Genomic DNA, 20617 nt, shown 5'->3' with positions numbered 1-20617 from the left:
TGGGGCCCAGCGTCCAAGCAGGCGCTTCTCACGTAGCAGCAGATGGGCTGGGGGTTATCGGACAGGGTGATGATGAGAGGTGTCCGAGGACCCAGCCTTGCCCCCTGTACCGGCCTTCGATCCCTGCGCCCTGCTGACCTGCACCACCTTACCTCGAGGCCTATGTCCTGAGTGCCTGCCGAGGTGCCGTCTCCTGCATCCGAAGTCCCTGGACAGGGGCTGAGGTGGGACATGGCCCAATCTGCTCTGCAGGTACCTGGATGAATGGAGCCCAGACGTCCCCTCTGCCACCAGCCCTCCATCTCTGTGGCCTGGACCTGGGACAGCTCAGAGTCGTCCCAGAGCGTGCTCCAGTGAGGCCGGCCTGGGGCAAGGTCTGCAGGGGGAAGCCCAGTCTACACGGCAGGAGCCCCGGGAGGGGAACGTGGCCAATGAGCCGTCCCCCGAGCTGGGCAGAGCCTGGGGGGCGGGGGGCTCTGCTGGGGTCTGGGACAGCTGCCTGGCCAGATGATGGAAACCCCAGCAGAGCCTCAGGGACCACTGTCTCCCTGTTCGCCACGGAGACAAGGGAAAACCTGCCATGAGGCAGCCAGTCGTGGCCTCTGGCCAGCAAAGCCCCACACCACCTCACTTGCGGCCCAGAGTCATTTTTCTTCTATTGGTTTTCAGAATGAGCCGCAGAACGGCAGCTGAGACTCGGCTCTGTAATAAAAGCTTCTAATTGCTGGGATGGCTCACTCGAGATCAGAGACAGACCCAAGGCCCCCAAACACCTCCGGGAGGCACTGTCTGCCGGAGCTCACAGCTGGCAGGGGGTCTGCTGCGCCCTGGAGCCCTGGCTCATGATACGAACGAGCAGCGTGCGGCTTCACGCTGGGGACAGGGCCCACGGAGCCGTGCTCGGTGGCGAGCTGGCCTGGGCATCGCTCAGAACCCGCCGGCTGGTGCGATGGGAGAGCAGGCCTCCAGGTGCCCGCGGAGCCAGGCTGGGAGCACTGCATCTGGGGGGCACAACACACTGTGCCCAATGTTCCCAGAAGTCCCAGAGCTCGGGAGTGAAGGAGCTGCTGGCGGCTGTGAGCATGGAGAGAGGTGTGTTCCCAGCAGCGGACCGCGGCTGGAGGATACACGGGGAGATAGAAAACTGGGGCACACGACTGCCAGGCGCTGCAGAGGCCCCCAAGGCCACCCGTGTCAGCAAGGCTACGGGAGGGTCCTGTGGGAGGGGGCCTGGGGGGACCAAGGGTCTCCTTCCAGAGAGCAGGGAGGCACGCACAGTGCACACCGGCTGGCCACTCAGTGGTGGATTTCACCTGCCAGGATGTACCTGGACTTACCTCCACGGCCACGGCCACTGGCCTCCCCACTGGGGGCCTCCAAGCTGCCCCACATGGACACCGGGCGCTCTGGCATGCTGGCCTCCCTCTGACCTGTGACGGCCTCGTGCCTGCACGTGCGCAGGCCAGGAAGTGCTCACGGGCGCCTGCCGGAGCGACCAGGCCGGGAACACAGTCCATCCCCATACATGCCCCTCCTCATCTCTCCCTGCAGTACGCCAGCTGTCACTGAGTCCCCTCACAGTCACTGCGGAGCCCCCACTCCCTCCTCTCCAGCCACAGCTCTCATCTGCGGTCTGTCGTGGCCAGACCGACCTCACGCCCATGGCCCCAGCCAGCCTCCCCGAGGCAAAGCTCACGGCCCTCCCCAAGTTGTGTCCCCCAGCCCCGCACACTCAGAATGGACGCTGGCATCTTCCATATGCCCCCGGGGCCCTGCCTCACTCCTGGAGAAGACCGACCTCCTAAGAAGCCAGGCTCTCTTGGGAGCTGGCCGCAGGGCGGGCGTTGTGTGCACCTGTCTCTCTCCTGAGGGTCTCTGACCAGCTCAGACCAGCTGTCACCTCCCAGGGCAGCCGTGATTGGTCATGCAGGTGAGGCAGACTTGTGCACATCGGGGGTTCCCGGGGCCTTCCCGGTGGCAAGCGCACTGCCCCACAAATGCCGGGCTTACAGAACAGGTGTGGATGAATTCATGGGAAGAATTGCTGGATCGGCCCAAAGCCTGGAGACCCTACCACGGCAGCGGGCTGTGCCAGGGCTCCCAGGGCCTCGTCCTGGACATGGAGCACTCATTTGCAGCTCGGGGGGCGCACAGAGCAGAGGGGGCCCTGCTGTCCGCAGGTGCTCTCCCTGCACCCCGGGGACCATCCCTGCAGTCTCCGGCTCCCAGGCTGGCCATCCCCTCCTCCCTCGATGGAATCCTGGAGTTCAGGTCTGGGAGGACCTGCTGTGGCTGAGCTCCGGCTTCGAGGGGCTCCGCGGAACGGCAGGCATATTGGCGCTGAGTCTCTGTACGTGACCCGTTTTCCCCTCTGGGTTTTGGGAGGTGCTTTTCCCCCTGCAGCCCCGCGCTGAGGGGCCGCGGACGGATCTGCACTCTCCCCACCCTCCGTGGGCACGCGCCCTTGGAAACCCGCATCAGGGAGCTCTGGGAATTCTGTTTTTAAGTACTTCTTTGATAATCTCTTCTCCATGTTCCTGTCTCTGGACCTTATATTCTTCAGAACTCCTGAATTGATCTTCTAGTCTATTTGTTTCCTTCTCCTCTTACAAAATTGACTTTACAGCTGAGACTTCCTCATTCGCCTGGATCGTGAACTAAATCTGTGACACACTCACGCTGGTGCACCTGCGCACAAACGCACAGACGGGCATCAGCTCACGCATGCGTGCACTCAGCTGTGCACGCTTCGCACACACGGCACACCTCCGTTCTTACACACGCGGCATCCGTTGTTTCCAAGACTGCTCTTGGTCTGAGTGTCCAGCTCAGGGACCTGAAACGACCATGACTCTGTTCTCACAAACCTGGGGCTCGGGGGCCCAGCAACCAGGGGAGGAAGGGCCGAGGTCGGGGATGGGCGGTCCCATCGGTGTGCCCTCCTCCTCCCGCTTCCTGACCCCTCTGCTCCCGCGGGCCGCCTGTGAGCTTCATGGCACTGCTCTGCGTGGCCTCCTCCCCCACTGCCTCCAGCGCCCCATTCCTCCAGCTCCTCTGGCTTGTGGTCGGCGGCCTTTGGTCGCTCTCGTCAAGCAGTGACGCTTTGTCTCCCCCACGTTGGCAAGCGTGACATGAAGAACCGACGGGCAGACGGTGGGCTTCCCAGAAGGGTCCTCAGGCCCCAAACCACAGCGACGCACGGGTTTCAGCCTTGAGCTTGGTGAGTTATTGGGGAGGTAGGACACTCCCCCAAATTCATGTCCACCTGGAACCTCAGGAAGTGACATTTTTGGAAATGGAGTCATTTAAGATGTGATCAAGTTTGTGACATGGAATCACCTGTGATCAGGGAAGAGCCTGGATGGGACAGCGTCTTCACGAGCGAGTGAGCGGGAGGCCTGGCTCTCGCAGGCCCATGGCCGCGTGGTGACGGAGGCACACTGGGTGGCACAGCCACATGCCCAGGAGCGCCTGGAGCCCCAGAGGCTGGATGAGGCCGGACCCTCCCGCAGAGCCTCTGGGGAAGCACGGCCCTGCCACACACACCTTGGCTTCACCCAGCGAGAACTGCCGCTGCGAGCCTCCAAGTGTGGGGTCACTGGTGGGGCCGCCGCAGCCTGGCAGGGCGCGTCTCCAGAAAGAAGCCACAGCGTCCCCTCCGGGAGATGAGGGGACCGCGCGTCTCAGGACTTGGGTCTTCAGGACGTCCCCTCCACTCCCAGTGCTGGTGTTACGGGGTCCGGAGTCTTCAGGCTTGCTCCCCTCGCTGCTGTGAACCCCTGGGGGTTCTGCCTGCCACGGGGCCGGCTGGAAGGGCTGGGATCGCTCCTGCAGCCCCGCCTCCAGGCCACCCAGAAGGGCCTGCACCCCAGTCCCGAGCACCTGACCGCGGGGCCAGACCAGCTCACCCACCGAGAGCTCCTGCTTCCTGCCGTTTCCTCTCCTGCGCGCTCTGCCTTTTCTCCTTTCCATGTCCGTCATGTGAGAGGGGTGTCCAGATGGCAAGCACGGGAAGCACATATGTTCTGTTCTTTTAACTGGGAGCCCAGAACAAGCGTTTGCTAAATTTCTACAAACGGTCCTGTAAGAATCTCTGCACCAGTGTGTAGGGCTCAGATACAGGGCCCAGCATTCAGGGTCCAGCGCTCCGGGTCCAGAGCTCGGGGTCCAGCGTTCAGGGCTCAGCACTCCGGGTCCAGCGCTCCGGACCCAGCTCTCGGGGTCCAGCTCTCGGGGTCCAGCTCTCGGGGTCCAGCGCTCCGGGCCCAGCTCTCGGGGTCCAGCTCTCGGGGTCCAGCTCTCGGGGTCCAGCTCTCCAGGTTATGGGTATTCCTCCTGCACGTCCTTGTAGGTGTGTGCCTGGCACAAGGAACCCTGAACAGAGACTGGCAGAGCCAGGGACCCTGTGCTCCAGGTGCTTCCAGAGCAGAGGGCCTGCTTTCATGGGCCGTTCAGAGGGTCCAGATCTGGCACACGCTAGGTCCTCGGGTGGTACGTTTGGAATCCACGAGCGCAGAGACCTCCTGGTTAACCGGGCATGTGGACAAGGCGAGCCGTCCTCAGGACGGGGGAGATGGGCAGTGGCCCCAGCCTGCCCCACGCTAGCTCGCACATCCGGGACCAGGGCTGGGGGGACGCTCAGCGTGGCGGGAGATACTCCTCGGCAGAGCCCAACAGGAATAAATGAGGACATAACCCACCCCGGCGCTTACCCACCGTGTGAACCGGTCTGCAGTGAGCGCTGACCTCTGGGACTTCTGACCTCCCAGTGTCGTCTAACAGACGCCCGGCCGCCCGCCCACACCTCCCTTGGCTGCGCTCCTGGGACAGGTGGGCACAGATGCTCTCGGGCCGTTGCGGCCGTGCCATCTCTCCGAGCCTGCTCTTGGGAAGTGAGGTTTGGGGAAGCGAGTGTCCAGGAAATCCAAGTCCCAGGACAGAAGTAGTCGGATGCCCCACGGAATGCTCCTCGCTCCCCACAATGGGGTGTTCACATCGTACAGAATGCAGGTGTGGCGCATCATAGCGCCTGGGAAAGATGGGTTGCAATCTGGCTGGTCCGCTCTGGTTTGGGAGATGGGACAGCAGCTCACGTCGGGCACCTTGCAATACGTACACGTTACAAAGCGTGGCAGAGTGATTACTAATTACGGCGTCCAGATTGCCACCGGCACGTGCCGCTCGCGGCCTCAGCAGCTAACACGTGGGGAGGCCAGCCGCGTGTAGGCAGGAGGGCGCTCTGCTCGCAGGGTGGACCCAGACTGCACGCCATCAGTGGGCACAGCGGAGGACTGCAAAGCTCAGGGGAGACTATCACTGGGGGCGTCATGGGAGGGCGCTGCTGTCACCTAGGAGGAGGGCCTGCGCCAGCCCCCGCGTCTCCTTTCCTGGTGCAGACCGCTGTCCGCAGGGCCAACACAGTGTGGGAAGCAGAGCCCGGAAAGCCAGAATGGATGCCAGATCCTCCCCCAAGTCCCCCGGGATGGTGGGCTCCCCGTGATTCCCCGTGACCCACAGCAGTCACCGCGTCCGGCTGGCGCCCCGAGTCCCTGGGGACGGTGGGCTCCCCGTGATTCCCCGTGACCCACAGCAGTCACCGCGGCTGGCGCCCCGAGTCCCTGGGGACGGTGGGCTCCCCGCGATTCCCCGTGACCTGCAGCAGTCACCACGGCTGGCGCCCCGAGTCCCTGGGGACGGTGGGCTCCCTGCGATTCCCCGTGACCCGCAGCAGTCACCGCGTCCGGCTGGCGCCCCAAGTCCCTGGGGACGGTGGGCTCCCTGCGATTCCCCGTGACCCGCAGCAGTCACCGCGTCCGGCTGGTGACCCTGTGCATGGGTATGAGCTCTACTAAGTGGGATTCCCCCTCAGGACACGGGATTCTTTGATATTTTTACTTAATTTCTTCTTTCTTCCCTTAAATGCAGATCATGATCCAGTAAATTAATTTCATGACCCGCTAATGGGGTGAAGACCTGCCTTCTGAAAAGCAGTGCTCTCGGAAACGCAAACGCCAGCGTGTTCCCGGGGTCCCTACGCAGGTGACCACGTAATCAAGTCGTCACATGTACTCACGTCGGCCCTGAGCGAGGGGCCGGGTGGTCGGCGGGCACAGAGACGTGAGCAGCGTGGCCCCACGGAGGAGTGGGGCGTGACGCGGTAGGCAGGGGGGCGCCACTGCAGACACGGCTGTGGCCCCTGAAGTGGCGAGGGCAGTCACGTGGCCAAGCAATCACGAGGGCTCGCAAAGCCCATCTCACAGAAGACCTCCTCGTGGTGACACGTGACACTGCAGCGCTAACCAACCATTGGTAACAGAATCGCGATGCCGTCTTGAAGATGGGACTATACACCCCAGTTAGACGGTGTTTGGGTCAAGAGCTCGAGTGACCTTCTTACGAAAGCTTTGCAGACAGGTCCCCGCACTCCAGGACTGCTGTCAGAGCCAGAGATGTGTCTGCAGACCCCTGGGGAGACCGCAGGCCTCCAGCATCGTCACACAGCCCCCTCGCCGGGATGCACCAGCCCAAGCTCCAGTGCACGTGCCCTCCACGCCGCGAAGGGCGCTGTGCCCCAGGAGTGCACCCCTACGGGGGGGCGAGGAGCCCCGAGAGGGGGCACTTCTCCCGGACTTGCCCTGGGGGTAGCAGGTGTCCTTCCCACGCCTGGACCAGCAGGTGCCTCTGCCGAACCCAGCCACGGCATGCCAGCTGCCCTCCAGCATGGGCTCCCCTGAGAGCGGGCAGACGAGAGAGTCACTCTTCAGAGCCCAAAGACACGTGGGCGCGTGCAAAGCCAGGCGCAGCGTTGGAGGGGGAAGGCCCAGCACACGGAAAGACCACGTCTGAGCCTAACGCCAGCTGTGGTTTTCACAGCAGTGAGACCAACGCGATGGTCCGAGCTCCCGGCCTGTGGGGCCGTGGGACTGGCCTCGGCAGCAGGGACTGCATCAGGGAACAGAGGCTGCCTGCACATGCTGGGCCTGCAAGACGGGCCGCAGGGCAGGGAGTGCAGAGCACGGCAGTGGGGAAGGGCTTGGAGCCTCGGTTCATCCGTGAGATCATGGGGGTGCTGCTGGGTCACTTCCTTCAGCGGGCCTGCCCCCCGCACCGTTTCTGGGGCCTGGAGCAGAGGCCTTACCCCACGGCCACGCCCGAGGGTCACTGCAGTGGGTGGGTGGTCTGGACCCTCCCCCCATGCCTCCCCTCCTCCAGGTACTCATTCGGAAGACCCCATCACCTGGCATGTCCTGCCCACAGGGCTGCCCTGGGCCCTGCAGGGAAGCCACACACTGACCCGCAGGCCCCAGGAACAGGGGACGGCAACCCTGGCTGCCTAGGATCTGCTTGTCCCCAGATCTCTGCATTTCGGGAACGGCATGCAGACGGGGACCCCAGAAAGATCAGCTGCCTACCTACTGGGTGCCCCTGAAGGGGCACCACACGTCAGAAGCCCCCCAGGCTCCCTCAGGGCTGCCAGGCGGGTGGCAGGTCGTGAGCTGGTGATCTCCACGCACTTCACAGCTGTGAGGACAGGATCGCCTGCTTCTGTGCGGGACGCGGATGAACGAGCACACGGACACGGCCTGGGCACCTGACGTGCTGGGAAGGCTCCGTCCAGCTGTCCTTGCCCTCCGGCTGACAGCCGTGCCCAGCAGGTGCCCGTGGGGCCTGACCGCGCTGCCGCCAACGCAAAACCACCTGATTCCCACAGACAGACGGCCTGTCCCCAGAATGTGCCCCCGAGGGGCCCGACTGTGCTCTCCCTCTGCAGCCGCGGGAGCTAGGGCCCCGGACACGTGGACAGCCTGCTGGGCTCCCCTGCAGAGGCCGGTCCGCAGGGACAGAGGAAGCAGGCGAGTTCTCCTCTGCTCCAACTCCGAGGGGCTGCAGCCCCCACCTCCCTGCGCAGTCTTGCGAGGAGACGCAGATGCCAGCGGGCTCTCCGGATCCTTCCCTGGGGGCCCTGGACCTCCCCAACTGGACGTTCCCAAGGCACAGAAGTGGGAATCACGACCGAGAGATCAGAACCGGCTTCGGGTCTCGGTTTCTATGTGCGGCTCACGAGGAAGAGCCGGGATTGGGGTGATAATCAGCCGGGGGAAGGAGAGGACACTGCTGTGCGGGCCGAGGTCTGCGGAGCCCCAGCACCAAACCAGTGGACGCAGGCACGGCTCCCGCGGCTCACACCGTCGTGTGTGTACCCTGAGGAACTTACCTTTAGAAAAGGAGCCTCAGAGAGCGGCCCCAGAACCCCTTTCCCGTCCTCCCCTCCCGCCCGTGGGACAGCAGCCAGGGGACAAGGGCTCCTGGAACAGTGGACACGGTGTGCCCCTCAGCGGGATCTGGGAGGGACTGGGGTGCCCTTGGGGGTTTTCGGGGTCTCTGCTCCATGCGGAGCCCACGGCAGGAGCCGACCTTGAGGACCACTGCCCCTCCTCGATCCCTGCTGTTTAAAGGGGCGTCACCTGCCCTGAGGGGGTCCTAACCTGAGCTCCTGCCTGGAGTTGTGAGCACACCATGAGCCCCAGAAGCGAGACGACGTTACCAACTGCCCTGCGTGGGCACCGAGCCAACTTCTGGGCGGACGCCTTTGGGGTGCTTCCGTCTGGCCCCTGGGCCCACCCGCCTGCAGTGACAGTCTGACAGGGCAGGGACAGCCCAGGGACAGACTGATCCAGCCTCAGAGGACGAGGGCGGTGCGGAGGGCAGGCGGCGAGCCTCGTGGCCCGTCCACACAAAGACGCCAGCTGCCACTGTCCCCGTCACCGCCGACGTGGGGCCCACATCCCCACGGCTACCCGCTGCCCGGGGCCTGCTCGCCTGCCCAGTGATGGCGTGAGCGGGGCTGCGTACGCACCGTGGTGGTCTTTATACGCCCGCCGGGCTGCGTGCACGTCCAGCCTGACCGGTTGATCAGCAGGTCACAGCCTTCACCCTCCAGACACGGCAGCATGTCACACCACTGCTTTGTCTTGATGATTCGAGCTGCGGGAGAGAAGAGAGCCATTCAGCCACTGCCTACGGGGGCCCCGGGCAGCCCCAGCCGCCTGACTGCTACACGGGGGTGGGGAGGTCCGGTGGGCAGCGCCTGGTGCCCAACGGGGTGGCCGGGCCGCTATTCCTCCCTGGCCCGCCGTTCAGCACCGCTCCCCAGGTCCAGCTCCACTACCAGCCCCTCCGTAAGTGGTAGCGGGGGGTGTTGAGGACAGTTTCCTCTCTAATGGAAAGGCCTAGAAGCAGGGGCTGCATCCTGAAATAGAGGATGACTGTATCCACGTAACCCTCCCTCAAGGACCCCGCAGAACAACGGGCTGTTCTCCGAATTAGGACCAAGTACGTGTCCTTCTAAGCGCACGTACGATTGATTGACTCACGATCATAAATCCGGGGCCGGTAAAAGAAGGGGGGTGATCCAGTTACGAAGTTTGGGCACTCAGATCGGATGCCCACCACGGGCCAGGCATTATTTCAGCCCAAAGCTACGTGGTCAACACGCACGCTTCCAAACAGGGCATCCTCTCCACCTCTGGCCCGTTGCTGAGAAGGCACAAAACCTGGGATTTCCCAGGAAACGAGGATCGGAGTCTGGGTCCAGGTGTGTGAGGACAGATGCATCTTTGGGCGTCTATCCCGTGCTTGCCACACTGGACTGTCCTCTCAGGGGTGGCAGGAAAAGGCGAGCAGGCCGGGAGAGAGCTTGGCCAGCCACGGTGCGGGTCTGGGGGCCATGCCAGGGATGCAACAGCTGGTCACCCTGACCCCATTTCCTTTCTAGGCCGTGCCACAGACTGGACTGTGCTCCCCAAAGTCACATGATGAAGCCCTAACCCCCAGTGTGGGTCCTCGGAGATGGTGTTTTACAGAAGTAATTCGGGTTAAGTGAAGTCATGAGGGTGGGGTAGGATCAGCGCCCTTGCGAGTAGAGACACCGAGTTGTGCGAGGCCTCCTGCCAGCACCCGAGCCGGCTGGCCTGTCCCCTCAAATGCCCGCCCCCCATGGTGGTGAGAAGGCAGACACTTGCTGCTGAGGCCGCCCTGCCTGTGGCATACTGTCCCCGCAGCCTGGCAGGTGGTGATGCAGGGGAGACCCACCACTCGGACGTGTTTCTCATTCCGCTGGGAAGTCGGTGTGGGAAAGATGCCCGCCGAGCACCTGAGCAGTTCCCCAGGGCAGGCAGGGACGTGCCGGGTTCTGCTCACTGGGCCGCGGCCTCCGTCCGAGGGGGAGCCCTGGGACGAGAAGCTGGGTGCAGGCGGGAGCTCCACCCGGGACCGCCAGCGCGGGAGCTCGGCGCCTTTCCCAGCGCATCCCTGGGGCCTCGTTCCTTCTCTGCGCCTTATTCCTGCCGGACCCCGAGCAGCGTCACCTTCCCAGACGCACCGTTTCCCAACAGTAAGAGACGGCCCGAAAGTCTTGCTGTGCACCAGCAAAGCCGCCCCTAAAGCCCACGGAGAGGCTACGGGCTTGACGCACACACCGCCCAATCCCTGGAAATCCTGCAAGAGTGCCTGAGCCACAGTCCTGGCGAGTAAAGGGGGAGCTGCTCTGGGATCAGCCGTGAGGAGCAGGGTGGACGAGGCTGAAGGGAGGATGGCGGAGACTCTGCAGCCGCGCTCCCCCCCCCACCCCCCGGGGGCTACACCCATGGAACGCCATCAACGTAGTGGGCCAATGGCGCGGGACCTCAGCCAGCAGGGAGGCCCGGGTCCGCCCGGTCCTCGCCTGAGGGGCCAAGCATGGAATCAGGCTGTCTTGGGGACAGACGTGCCCTCCCGAGGCAAGAGGCAATGAGGTCTGGAGGCAGGGTGCCCGAGGCTCAGCACCGCCTGCGAGGCCGTGCACGCCGGGGCCTGGGGCCTCCGGAACGGGGCTGCACAGACCATGTGGAGGGCAGGTCCTGGCCGCGCTGGGTGGCCTGGTTGGCAGGACACGCGGTGACGCGGTCAGACACCCGAAGCCGGCGGGGAAGGCAGCAGAGCCAGGCCTGGGTTCACTCGCGCGGCGCCATGTGCTCATTCTGGCGCTGCGTCCTCCGGGGACGCTCGGTGCTGGGGGCGGAGAAGGTGCCGGTGGAAGGACCCGGCACAGGCTCGGCCCGTCGGTGCGCATGATCACCCAGCCCTCACAGTCAGGCCACCCGCAGTCACTCGGACCAGGGGCTGTGAGAGGGACAGACGCTAACCTTGGGACGCGCCCAACTGTGGACGTCACGGCAGCCTCCTTCTCCCGCCAGACCCGTGGCCAAGGCCACCTTGTCCCATGCCACCACCCTCCGTTCCACTGGGCCCGTTCGCCTTTCTCGAAGCAGCATGGGGGCTGCTCTCTCCAATCCTTCCTGACCGTCATGCACTCAGCTCTGAGAGCTGGTAGAACGTGGGAGGGAGGGAGCACGCGGCCCCCCAGCACTGGGAGAGCCCCACAAGCACAGTGTGACCAAAAGCGAGTGGAGCCAAAGGTCAGAAAGGGACAGGGGAGGCAGGACGGGGAGCCGGGTCCCCACAGGAGGAGAGGGGAGAGGCACAAGTCCTGTCCACGCTGCAGCCACGATATCTGACCACACATGTACACTCTTGCTCACCCAAACATGTGTGTGTACATACACGGTAAAATGAATCAACACAGGCGAACATGCATGCACAGACCCATGGGCGTGCAAACAGCACACACACAGAGACACGTACCCACCCGTGTGTTCACAAGTGCACAGGCACACGCACAAGCAGACGCACCGAGTCGCTCACTGCACCCCTTCCCCACGCGGTGTGGCAGCCTGGGCGTGCCGGGTGCCAGGCCTGCTGAGGGCACTGTGGGGCCGCTGCTGAGCACACACGCCTTTTGTCTGCTGCTGGGCTTAGCTCACCCAGCCTGAGCCCACTTCCTGCTGGAGGCGGTGGGAGGCACAGCTCTGGCCACCACATCCCAGGGACAAAGGGACCTTTCATGCCACACGTCACCGCTTCCGTGACGTTGAGGCAGTTCCAGCGCCGGGGAGGGTGCCCTCCAGGAGCTGACGGTGCACAGAGGGCATGAGTGACAGCGGCTGACTGCTGGCCTCTGGGGACAGGGGCAGCAGCCAGCCGTGTGCAAAGCCACGGGAGGCGCCTCGGCCCACAGCGCATCAGGGGACATCACCACATCGCCTGTGCCTGTCCCCGGGCCTGAGGAGAGCAGGCCTGTGCCGACGGGCGCTGGAGGCTGAAATGGAGCAGCTGTACCAACCCCGAGCCTCTGACGGGGCGCCTGCCTGGCCTTGGGGTGGCGCCACTCCCTTCTCCCTTGGCGTGTCCCCACCTTGCGTCCCCACCTCGTCTATGGACCCAGAGAGGCCACCAGGCCCCCAGCACTTGCTCCTGCACTCCCCAGCCGGGGTCTTGCTCGTGAAGAGGCTTGCAGCCACAGTGCGGGCTCTGTGCACCTGCTGCTGGCCAGGGAGGGTGTGAGCTCACGGCGCTGCCCGCGTGCTCCGACCCAAGTGCTGAGGGCCTCAGGCTGAGGCCCAGAGCGGCTCCAGGCCAGCCCAGGCTGCCCTCCATGCGGATGCTGGGGCTTCTGGGATGGGGTCTCTGCCTCAGTCTCCTGCTGCTTCAGCCCAGACATTTGTAAACAACATAACGGGAGCCGTGGGCACTGAGCAGGCGGCCGGCTCAGGACACGGATGGAGCTGGGCGGGCCTTACGGGGACAGAGGGACAGCAAGGCCATGGCCAGGCAGGGCCGGTCGCCCTGGTCTCGGCAGAGCGGCGAGCGGCAGCCAGTGCCTGGCATCAGGGAGAACAGCCGAGAAGCGGAGAGCGTGCGGGTTCCAGACACAAGCGTGTTAGGCGGCTCCGGTCCCTTTGCTGGAAGGCCAATTTGCTGGAACAACATTCAGGCAGGCCGTGAAAAGGGCTGAAGACAGATCAGGGCGGCCCCAGAGTGACAGGGGCCTGACAGGGGGCAGCGCAGACACTTCCAAGAAAGGACAGGCAGTGAATGGCCTTCGAGGGAAAGGACAGCCCTTCGGAGACAGAGCAGGGCCGCGCCAATGCCCACTCACGCAGGGCGGTGGCAGGAGCGGAGGCAGGGTCCTCCCCGGCCCACCAGCAGCACGGCCTCGCCTGCCTCAGGAACCCGCCTGCGGCACAGACACAAGGGCGCTAAGGAAGCGCCAGTCTTCCTGTGGGGGACGCAGGCGACAGCGCGGCACCCGGTCCACGTGGGGCCTAGTGCCGCACGCGGTGGGGACCGATGAACACAGCCAGGAACCCCTCCCCGCCAGTCCCTGCCCCCAGCCCAACCCTGAGACGGACCGGCGGAGGGGGCTCCCTGCCCGCAGCACGGCTGGGTGGGGGGCGGGGGGCTTCGGCGCTGGGGGGCTGGTCTGCATCCACCACCTGGAGCTGGACGATTTCATGACTGAGCGACAATCTTCTCACCACGGAGCAGCCAGAAGGTTTCACCAGGGTGGAGAATGGCGGCGAGTCCAGCCGCGGAGTCCCTGGCCCCAGCAGGGGTGCGGTGAGGGCCCCTGCGCTCTGCCCCTCACACAGTGGCTGGACAGCATGACGCACATAGCCCTCCTGCCACGCTCCCCCCCAATTTCCACTGGGCCCCCCTCAGTGACCAGCTGCCTGAGACCCAGGGCTGAGCCACTCTCCCTGAGCACTGACCCCCCAGGGAGGAGGCAGAGCTCACCGGGGTCCACTGGAGATGACCACTGCAGAGGGCCCAGCGGCATCAGGGCCCCATGACCGTCTCCCACGGGAGTCCTGGGCTTTAAACACACAGCGAGGACCCGTGCCTCCCTCAGCTACTTGAATGACATCAGGACGATGACTGTCACACATGGCCCTTCCAAGGCCTTTTCTAGAGAAAGTTAGGGACCTGCCCCAACTGGGAATCAGCTTGGCCATCCTTTCCTGGGGGCATGCCCCATTCATACGGGTGTGCGCCCCACACCGGTGAGCGGAGCTCCGCAGGGCTTGCACAGGGAGAGGGGTTGGGTGCTAGGGCACTTCGTGTCACAAGCAGGCTGCCCCAGGGCTGTGGGGCGCAGTGCCCGAGGCCACGCAGCCCACGTGCGTGCACTGCTTGCTCCCTGCCCGTCTAGTAGGGAAGCGTGTGGCAGGGTACACGCAGGGCTCTGTCCCCAGTCCGTTGTGACTGGGTCGTGCAGCGAGGTCTATGTGCGCGAGCAGCTCGGGACAGGGACTGGAGCGCCTCCGGACGGCTCTAGGTGAGATGCAAGGTCTGCTCCTGACAAAGATGCACAATTGTCAGCACGATTTCATACAACGTGCCCATGTGATGAGCGGTGTCCCCACCCTCACAGCCTCCACGCAAGTGCAGGAGCGAACCCACAGGTATGCCTGTGCGGCCAGCCCAGCGCGAACGCTGTGTCTTCCCCAAACATCTGCCTTGGAAAATGAACGCTACAAATTTAAATTTTATTGGTTTTGCAGTTTTGTTTGTGTTTAATTTGTAAATGGTTTCAGTTTATTCCAGTTTATGGTCTGGAGAGGGCTCCCAGCTTGGCGTTTGCTCATATTCCTGCAACATTATAATAAAAACGATTTAGGTCAATGGTGAGGGGCCCAAGGAAGGAGCTTTACCTTAAAAGGAATTTTCAAGTGATTTAAGTCTGAGGAACACTGCTGCCCGCCCATGGCTAGCTGGTCAGAGAGGGGAGGGAGAGCTGGTGCCTGAGACTGTCCAGAGAGGGGCTGCCTCGGGCAAGCCCTAGACACACGCGGGGCCTCCAGATCCCGTGGGCCAGCCTGGGGCTGCAGATGGGGACCGAGGAGGAGCCTGCCCTATAGCCCACCACCCTCTCTCCAGTCAAAGGGGCTTCGGCCTCCTGTGATGGCCTCCTCTGGGGTCTCCTTGCTGTGTCCCCAGCCCAGAGACACGTGGATCTGGATGCAGGTGTGAGCAATGCACATGGACTGTGGGGTAGCCTTTGCTTCTCACTGTCCCTCCGGCCCCTCCCGTGGGGGAAGTGTCTCCCCAGGATTCTAACAGATTCCACGTGTATCTCACATGCTACGTCCCTGGTAGCATCACAAGTAATTACAGCTGGCCCCAAACTCCATTAAGCACAGATTGATCCCTGGGCCCACCCCTCCATGGAGCCTGGTCAGCTGTTCTTTCTCCTTCCTCCCGAACGACCTGTGAAGGGCAGTGTGGAAAAGGGCACAGACGGATGTTGCCACACAATGGCACCACGCTGAGCCTGGGAGACGCTCGGTCCTGGTTCTCCCTTTCCAGGGCACATTCCAGAAACCTCAAAGGCCCAGGGGTCTGGCTACAAAGTCTTCTCTGCTACCCTACCCTTACTCTCAGCAGGTATAGCTTCCTCAGGCTCAAGAGGCCTCCTCATCACCAACACCACCACTACCACTACCAACACCACCATCACCACCATCACCATCACCACCACCACCATCACTACCACTACCAACACCACCACACCACCATCACCATCACATCACCACCCAAATCATTACCATCCCCATTGTCATCATCGCCACCATCGCCACCATCACCATCACCACCCAAAGCACTACCATCACCATTGTCATCATCGCCACCATCGCCACCATCACCACCATCACCCAAATCACTACCATCACCATTGTCATCATCGCCACCATCGCCACCATCACCATCACCACCACACTGTCATCACCATCGTCGTCACCAGCACTACCATCCATCCTCAGCAGCATCAGCAGCTCCTGGATTGAGCCCTTGCTGCGCTGGGCACACTGGCCCCTTCGTTCCCACCAGAATTCTTGGTGGAGGCTCTCAGGAAGCTTTTTCAGGTGGCGCAAGTTCTGAGTCCCCCTGGGACATGGAATCACAAGAAGTTGGGGTTCGAGCCTAGCGGTCAGCCTGTAACTGCCCCCTGTGGCCCTTGTTGTTCCAGCACAGGTCTCCCCTCTTTTCAGATCCTCCCCGCACGTCAGTCAGGTACCTCCTGTCTTGTGCCCACAGCACGGCACGGGCGAAGGCTGCTGAGGACTCCCAGACCTTTTCCCGAGCATGTGGTTGGAGGAGCCCCTGAGCTTCATTCCTAACCACGTGCAGCCTTCGCGGAGGACAGCTGATCTGAAGGCTGCAGAGCTGAGTCTGCCCAGCCTCCTGCCGTCAGCAGAGGATGCTGCTGGACGCAGAGATGCCGAGCAGAGATGTCTGTGCAGCTGCAGGACGCAGGGCGCCAGCCCAGCGCACCCCAGGTCCCGTGGTGAGTATGCTGCCATTAAAGGCGTGTGGGCACAGGGAGCCTCCAACCATCCTGCCCACCCTGACTCGGCCTGCAAGGGCGTGTGTCCCGCCAGTCTGTGGCCTCTCAGGACTCACAATGGAGGCTGAGTAGTGCTGGGAGGCAGGAGGCCAGGTGTGGGTCTCAGCCCTGCCACCAGCTGGGCTCCTCGAGCCTCTCACCTCAGCTCCTGGCCAGTTTCTCCAAACAGATCGACAGCGAAGGCACTGCCCCTGGGGCTTGACACTCCCTGGCAGGGCCTCCAGATGCCAGGCTGTGGGCCGGGCCTGATGCTCCCGCCTTGTACGTCCAAATGGCAGCAGAAGGCAAACCCATGTCCCTACCGCACAGCAGCCCCAGAGCCTGACCTGGAATCGGGGTGAGACAGTGACACCCCAGGTCAGCCAGAAACCTCGCAAATGCTATGCCATGAGCTGCAGGCCTCCAACGTGCCAGCGAGCAGGTCCCATGGGGGAGCAGTAAGGACAGTGTCCTGTGCCCCCCGCTGAGAGCGCCGGGCATGCTCCGGAGGACACCTGCTCCTGCAGAGAGGCAGGTGGGCACCGAGGGGGATGCGCCAGCAGGTGCTCAACGAGCACTGAGGAAACGCCCACACAACACGGATGAGGCAGCCAGAGCCACTGAACCAACATCTAACTTGTCAGCTGCTTGCTCAAGTGTCCACAGCGGCTGCATGGGACCACCGGCTCCAAGCGCGGACCTGCCTGCGCGGCCCGGAAACCCCATGAGAGTGTGGCACCTGGGAGCCCGAATTCTGGCCTCCTCATCTCCATGCAGCCACCAGGACTTTCTGCCCTAAGTGGGATCACAACTTCTGTCCACCCGGCCTCCCAGGCTACCCTCTCTCCTGGGCCCTGAGCCCACAGGGCCACCTGCCAGGCCCAGTGGGTCCCCCTCCCTGGAGACAGCCCGCGGATGCCCTCCTTGCACTGGAGCAGCTCTGTAGCTGGGCTGCACTGGCACTGGGGCCCAGAGCCCTCACCAAGGGCACCGCGATGCCTCGGAGCTCAGCTTCAGGGATGTATCTGAGTGCACAGAGCACCCCCTCCCCCACTTCCACCTGTCCCGTGGCATCCTCAAGCAGAAGGCTCATTTTACAGGCAGGAATTAGAGACCCGAGTCCCGGAAGGCATTCTTGTCCCAGGAAAACACGTGAGCACAGCCTGCCAGGAGCTCCCCAGCTGCCCCCCCGGGTCTCCCCCGTGAAGATCTGCCCCTGGGGCTGGGCCAGGAGCCGGGCTCCCAGGCAATCAGGCTCTGAGCTCACTCGGACTTAATACCAAGCGCAACGCCGAGCCATTTGCTGAGTTCATCTACGCTCCAGAAGGGTAACGGTGCTTTACCCACGCAATTTCTCACGGATCCTCCAAACGGCCACATCCTTCTCCAGAAGGCCCAGGAGAGTTTTTTTAATCAGCTAACAGTCCCTGAGCACTTGCTGTGTGTGAGTGTGGCGTCTGCACCAGCTCCTGGGACAGCACTGTGGCCCTGGGGGTGGCCCTCGGCCAGGAACAACCCCCTCCAGGCCACGGCTCTGAGTTGTCCGCCAGGAAGACAACCGGTGAGAGGCAGGAGGACCGCTCGAGGTGATGGCATTGTGTGGACAAGCATGTAAGGTGAGGCCCCGTGAGGAGGAGAAAGAGGAGGAAATGCCATATGGAGCCCTGCTAATAATAGGTAACTTGTATCAATGACCTCATCAAGCCCCAGAGCCCTCCTTCAGGGAGGGAGCACAAGCCCCTTTCCTAGACAGGAAGACTGAGGCCTGGGAGCTTCTGTCTTCTGGCTCCTCTCTGCACCCCCAGGTGAGCACTGCCCTCCAAACGGGCCCCCCACCCCGCCACCACCACTCCCGTAGCCCCCAGGAGGCCAGGGTAAGGGGTTGCTGCTGGTACCTAGGTCTAGACCCTTCTGAGCTCTGCCCCCCCCGCCCCCATCGGCTCCAGCAGCAGAAGTCCCACCTGGTTCCCCGACGCCCCTGGGGGTCAGACCTTCCAGATGCCCTTCCCCTTACTCTTCTGCTCCCCAAGTCTTCTTCCCCCCATGCAGGCATCCCCTCTCCACCTCTTCCTCCAGGACAGCCTAGCCCCCCCACCCTGCTGTCCCTGTGGTGGGCTGTGGGGGTCTTCTGTCAGGCGGTGCAGGACCACCTACAGCTCTATGAAGGTCCCCGGGGGAAGGAAGGATGATGGATGGACAGATACACACAGGACTGGAAGGCCTGTGGTCCACTTGGCCCAAGTGGTCACGGCTACACAGATGCTTAGAAACACAGAGTCTGTGCAGGTGTGGACCCAGCGTGGCCTCAGCGTGAGGGCAGCCTGCTCTCTGGGTCTGGGGCCGGGCAGGGTCTGGGGCCGGGAAACCTGCTCACTTCCCCTCCCCGACGGCACCGGCCCAGGACTGCTGTAACCGTCCCCTGCTTTCACTCCTCCCATTCCTGCCAATCAGGGGTCCACAGGAGGTGGGCATGAGGGTCTCAGTGGACCCCAGTTCAACCAGTTCACCAGAGCCATGAGCACTTCCTATGGCCAAGGTGCTCATGTATCACACTGTGGACACGTGTGTCCATCAGGGAGCTGGGCAGTGTAGTCATGCGTGTGTGTGCACACACGGGCACATAGNTATCACACTGTGGACACGTGTGTCCATCAGGGGGCTGGGCAGTGTGGTCATGCGTGTGTGTGCACACACGGGCACATAGACACGGGAGGTGCTGTGGACACGTGTGTCCATAAGGGAGCTGGGCAGTGTGGTCATGCGTGTGTGTGCACACACGGGCACATAGACACGGGAGGTGCTGTGGACACGTGTGTCCATCAGGGAGCTGGGCATGTGCACACACGGGCACATAGACACAGGAGGTGCTGTGGACATGTGTGTGTACAGTGCACATGTGTGTGCCAGCATGCAGATTGTGTGTGCGCCCCTGCGTGTGGTGTCTGTTTTAGGAACTGAGCGGCNCAGGAGGTGCTGTGGACACGTGTGTGTACAGTGCACATGTGTGTGCCAGCATGCAGATTGTGTGTGCGCCCCTGCGTGTGGTGTCTGTTTTAGGAACTGAGCGGCACGGGTGGGAAACGTGGAGCCAGCAACACCCCCGCCAGGTGGGAAGGACCTGGAAGTTCCTTCTGGTTTACTGAACAAACGCCCCTCAGAGCAAGCCCTTTGCAGGGAAGCTCAGAAAAGCAAGCCAGCAGACTCCTCGCCCACCCTGAACCGGAGGGACGGCAGGCGCAGGTGACCCGGAAGGACCAGAGTGTGGTTGACGGCAGCGTCGTGGACAGGGGCAGCAGTGGCCAGCACGCCGCCGGCTCGTCTGGACAGATGGACAGGGACAGACGTGCTAATTTGCCTGGGGACCGTGGAGACTGGACTGCAGCACTCGATGCCAGGCTCTTCACTGCTCATAAACGGCAGGGCTCCCTTTAGAATAAACTGTTTCTTCATTTCCATTAGCAGATGAATCTGCTTACTTTACTCAACAGCTCGGAAAGATGAATCATTCAGAACAAAGCCGGTGGGGCTACAAGGGAGCTCTGGCCATGCTCTCGGAGGCCATCACACACGGACCCGGGCCCGGTCTGACCCAGACGTGTATGGCCCCCAAAGCCTTCCAGATTCTGCTAGTGACACACGGTCAGGCCACATGCCGGGAAAGGGGCGCTGACAGTTAATATGTGTGCATACATACTAATTACAGGTACACATGCACATGGACCCACAGGGGTGCGACATACCAAAGTTCCAGAAAAATCTGCCCTGTGAAAAGCTGATGCAGATCCTGAGTTCTTAAGTGAGCCAGGATCCTGGAGCGAAGGTCTGGAGGATGGGGAAGGCCCTGGGCTCCCATCTCTCTGCTCCACGGGGCCATGTAAGGTGCCTCCTGGCAGGAAGCCCATGGGGCTAGGAGGACAGCCCCTAAGCTGTCCTCAGCCTCCCCTCCGGGAGCCCACCTTCCGCCAGCCCGCCCTGGGCAGCCCGGCACTGCGGACATGGGGGAGTCAGCCGAGCACTGCCCTGAAGGACAAGTGACCGATACATGGGGACACGTGTGCAGGGTCTGGGGGGCACAGCGAGGTACCACCTGGCCTGGGGAGGGCCGGGAGTCGTGTGGAGGTGAGCAGGTCCCTCCAGTCCCCCTGGAAGGCCCCAGGTCTCCACCTGCCCCAGCTGCAGGGTCAGCCTCCCCGGACTCAGGAACTAGGAACAAAACCAGAATCTCCGCAGGGAAGCCCCCATGGCTGCAGGAGACAGCTACACGCTCGCACCCCCAGAGGCACTGTCTGCGCTCCAGAAACCAACACGGGGAACGCCAAGGCCCACAAGCAGTGGGGGATAGAGCAGGGCCAC

The 20617-nt window shown here is 63.0% G+C and overlaps 1 protein-coding gene across 1 annotated transcript in view; it reads right to left on the bottom strand.

The window, feature by feature from the left end:
* The window catches only part of TAFA5 (TAFA chemokine like family member 5), a gene marked incomplete at its 5' end in the record, with an annotated part of 138555 nt that overhangs the window by 24061 nt on the left and 93877 nt on the right, over positions 1 to 20617 (bottom strand). The window contains one exon of the mRNA XM_034643696.1: positions 8858 to 8985. Within this exon, the coding sequence (XP_034499587.1) occupies positions 8858 to 8985 (128 nt within the window). The remainder of the gene's footprint in view (positions 1 to 8857; positions 8986 to 20617) is intronic.

The sequence above is a fragment of the Ailuropoda melanoleuca genome, chromosome 15 (genome assembly GCF_002007445.2).
Source record: "Ailuropoda melanoleuca isolate Jingjing chromosome 15, ASM200744v2, whole genome shotgun sequence".
Classification (NCBI taxonomy): domain Eukaryota; kingdom Metazoa; phylum Chordata; class Mammalia; order Carnivora; family Ursidae; genus Ailuropoda; species Ailuropoda melanoleuca.
This window is presented reverse-complemented; position numbering and strand designations above follow the sequence as displayed.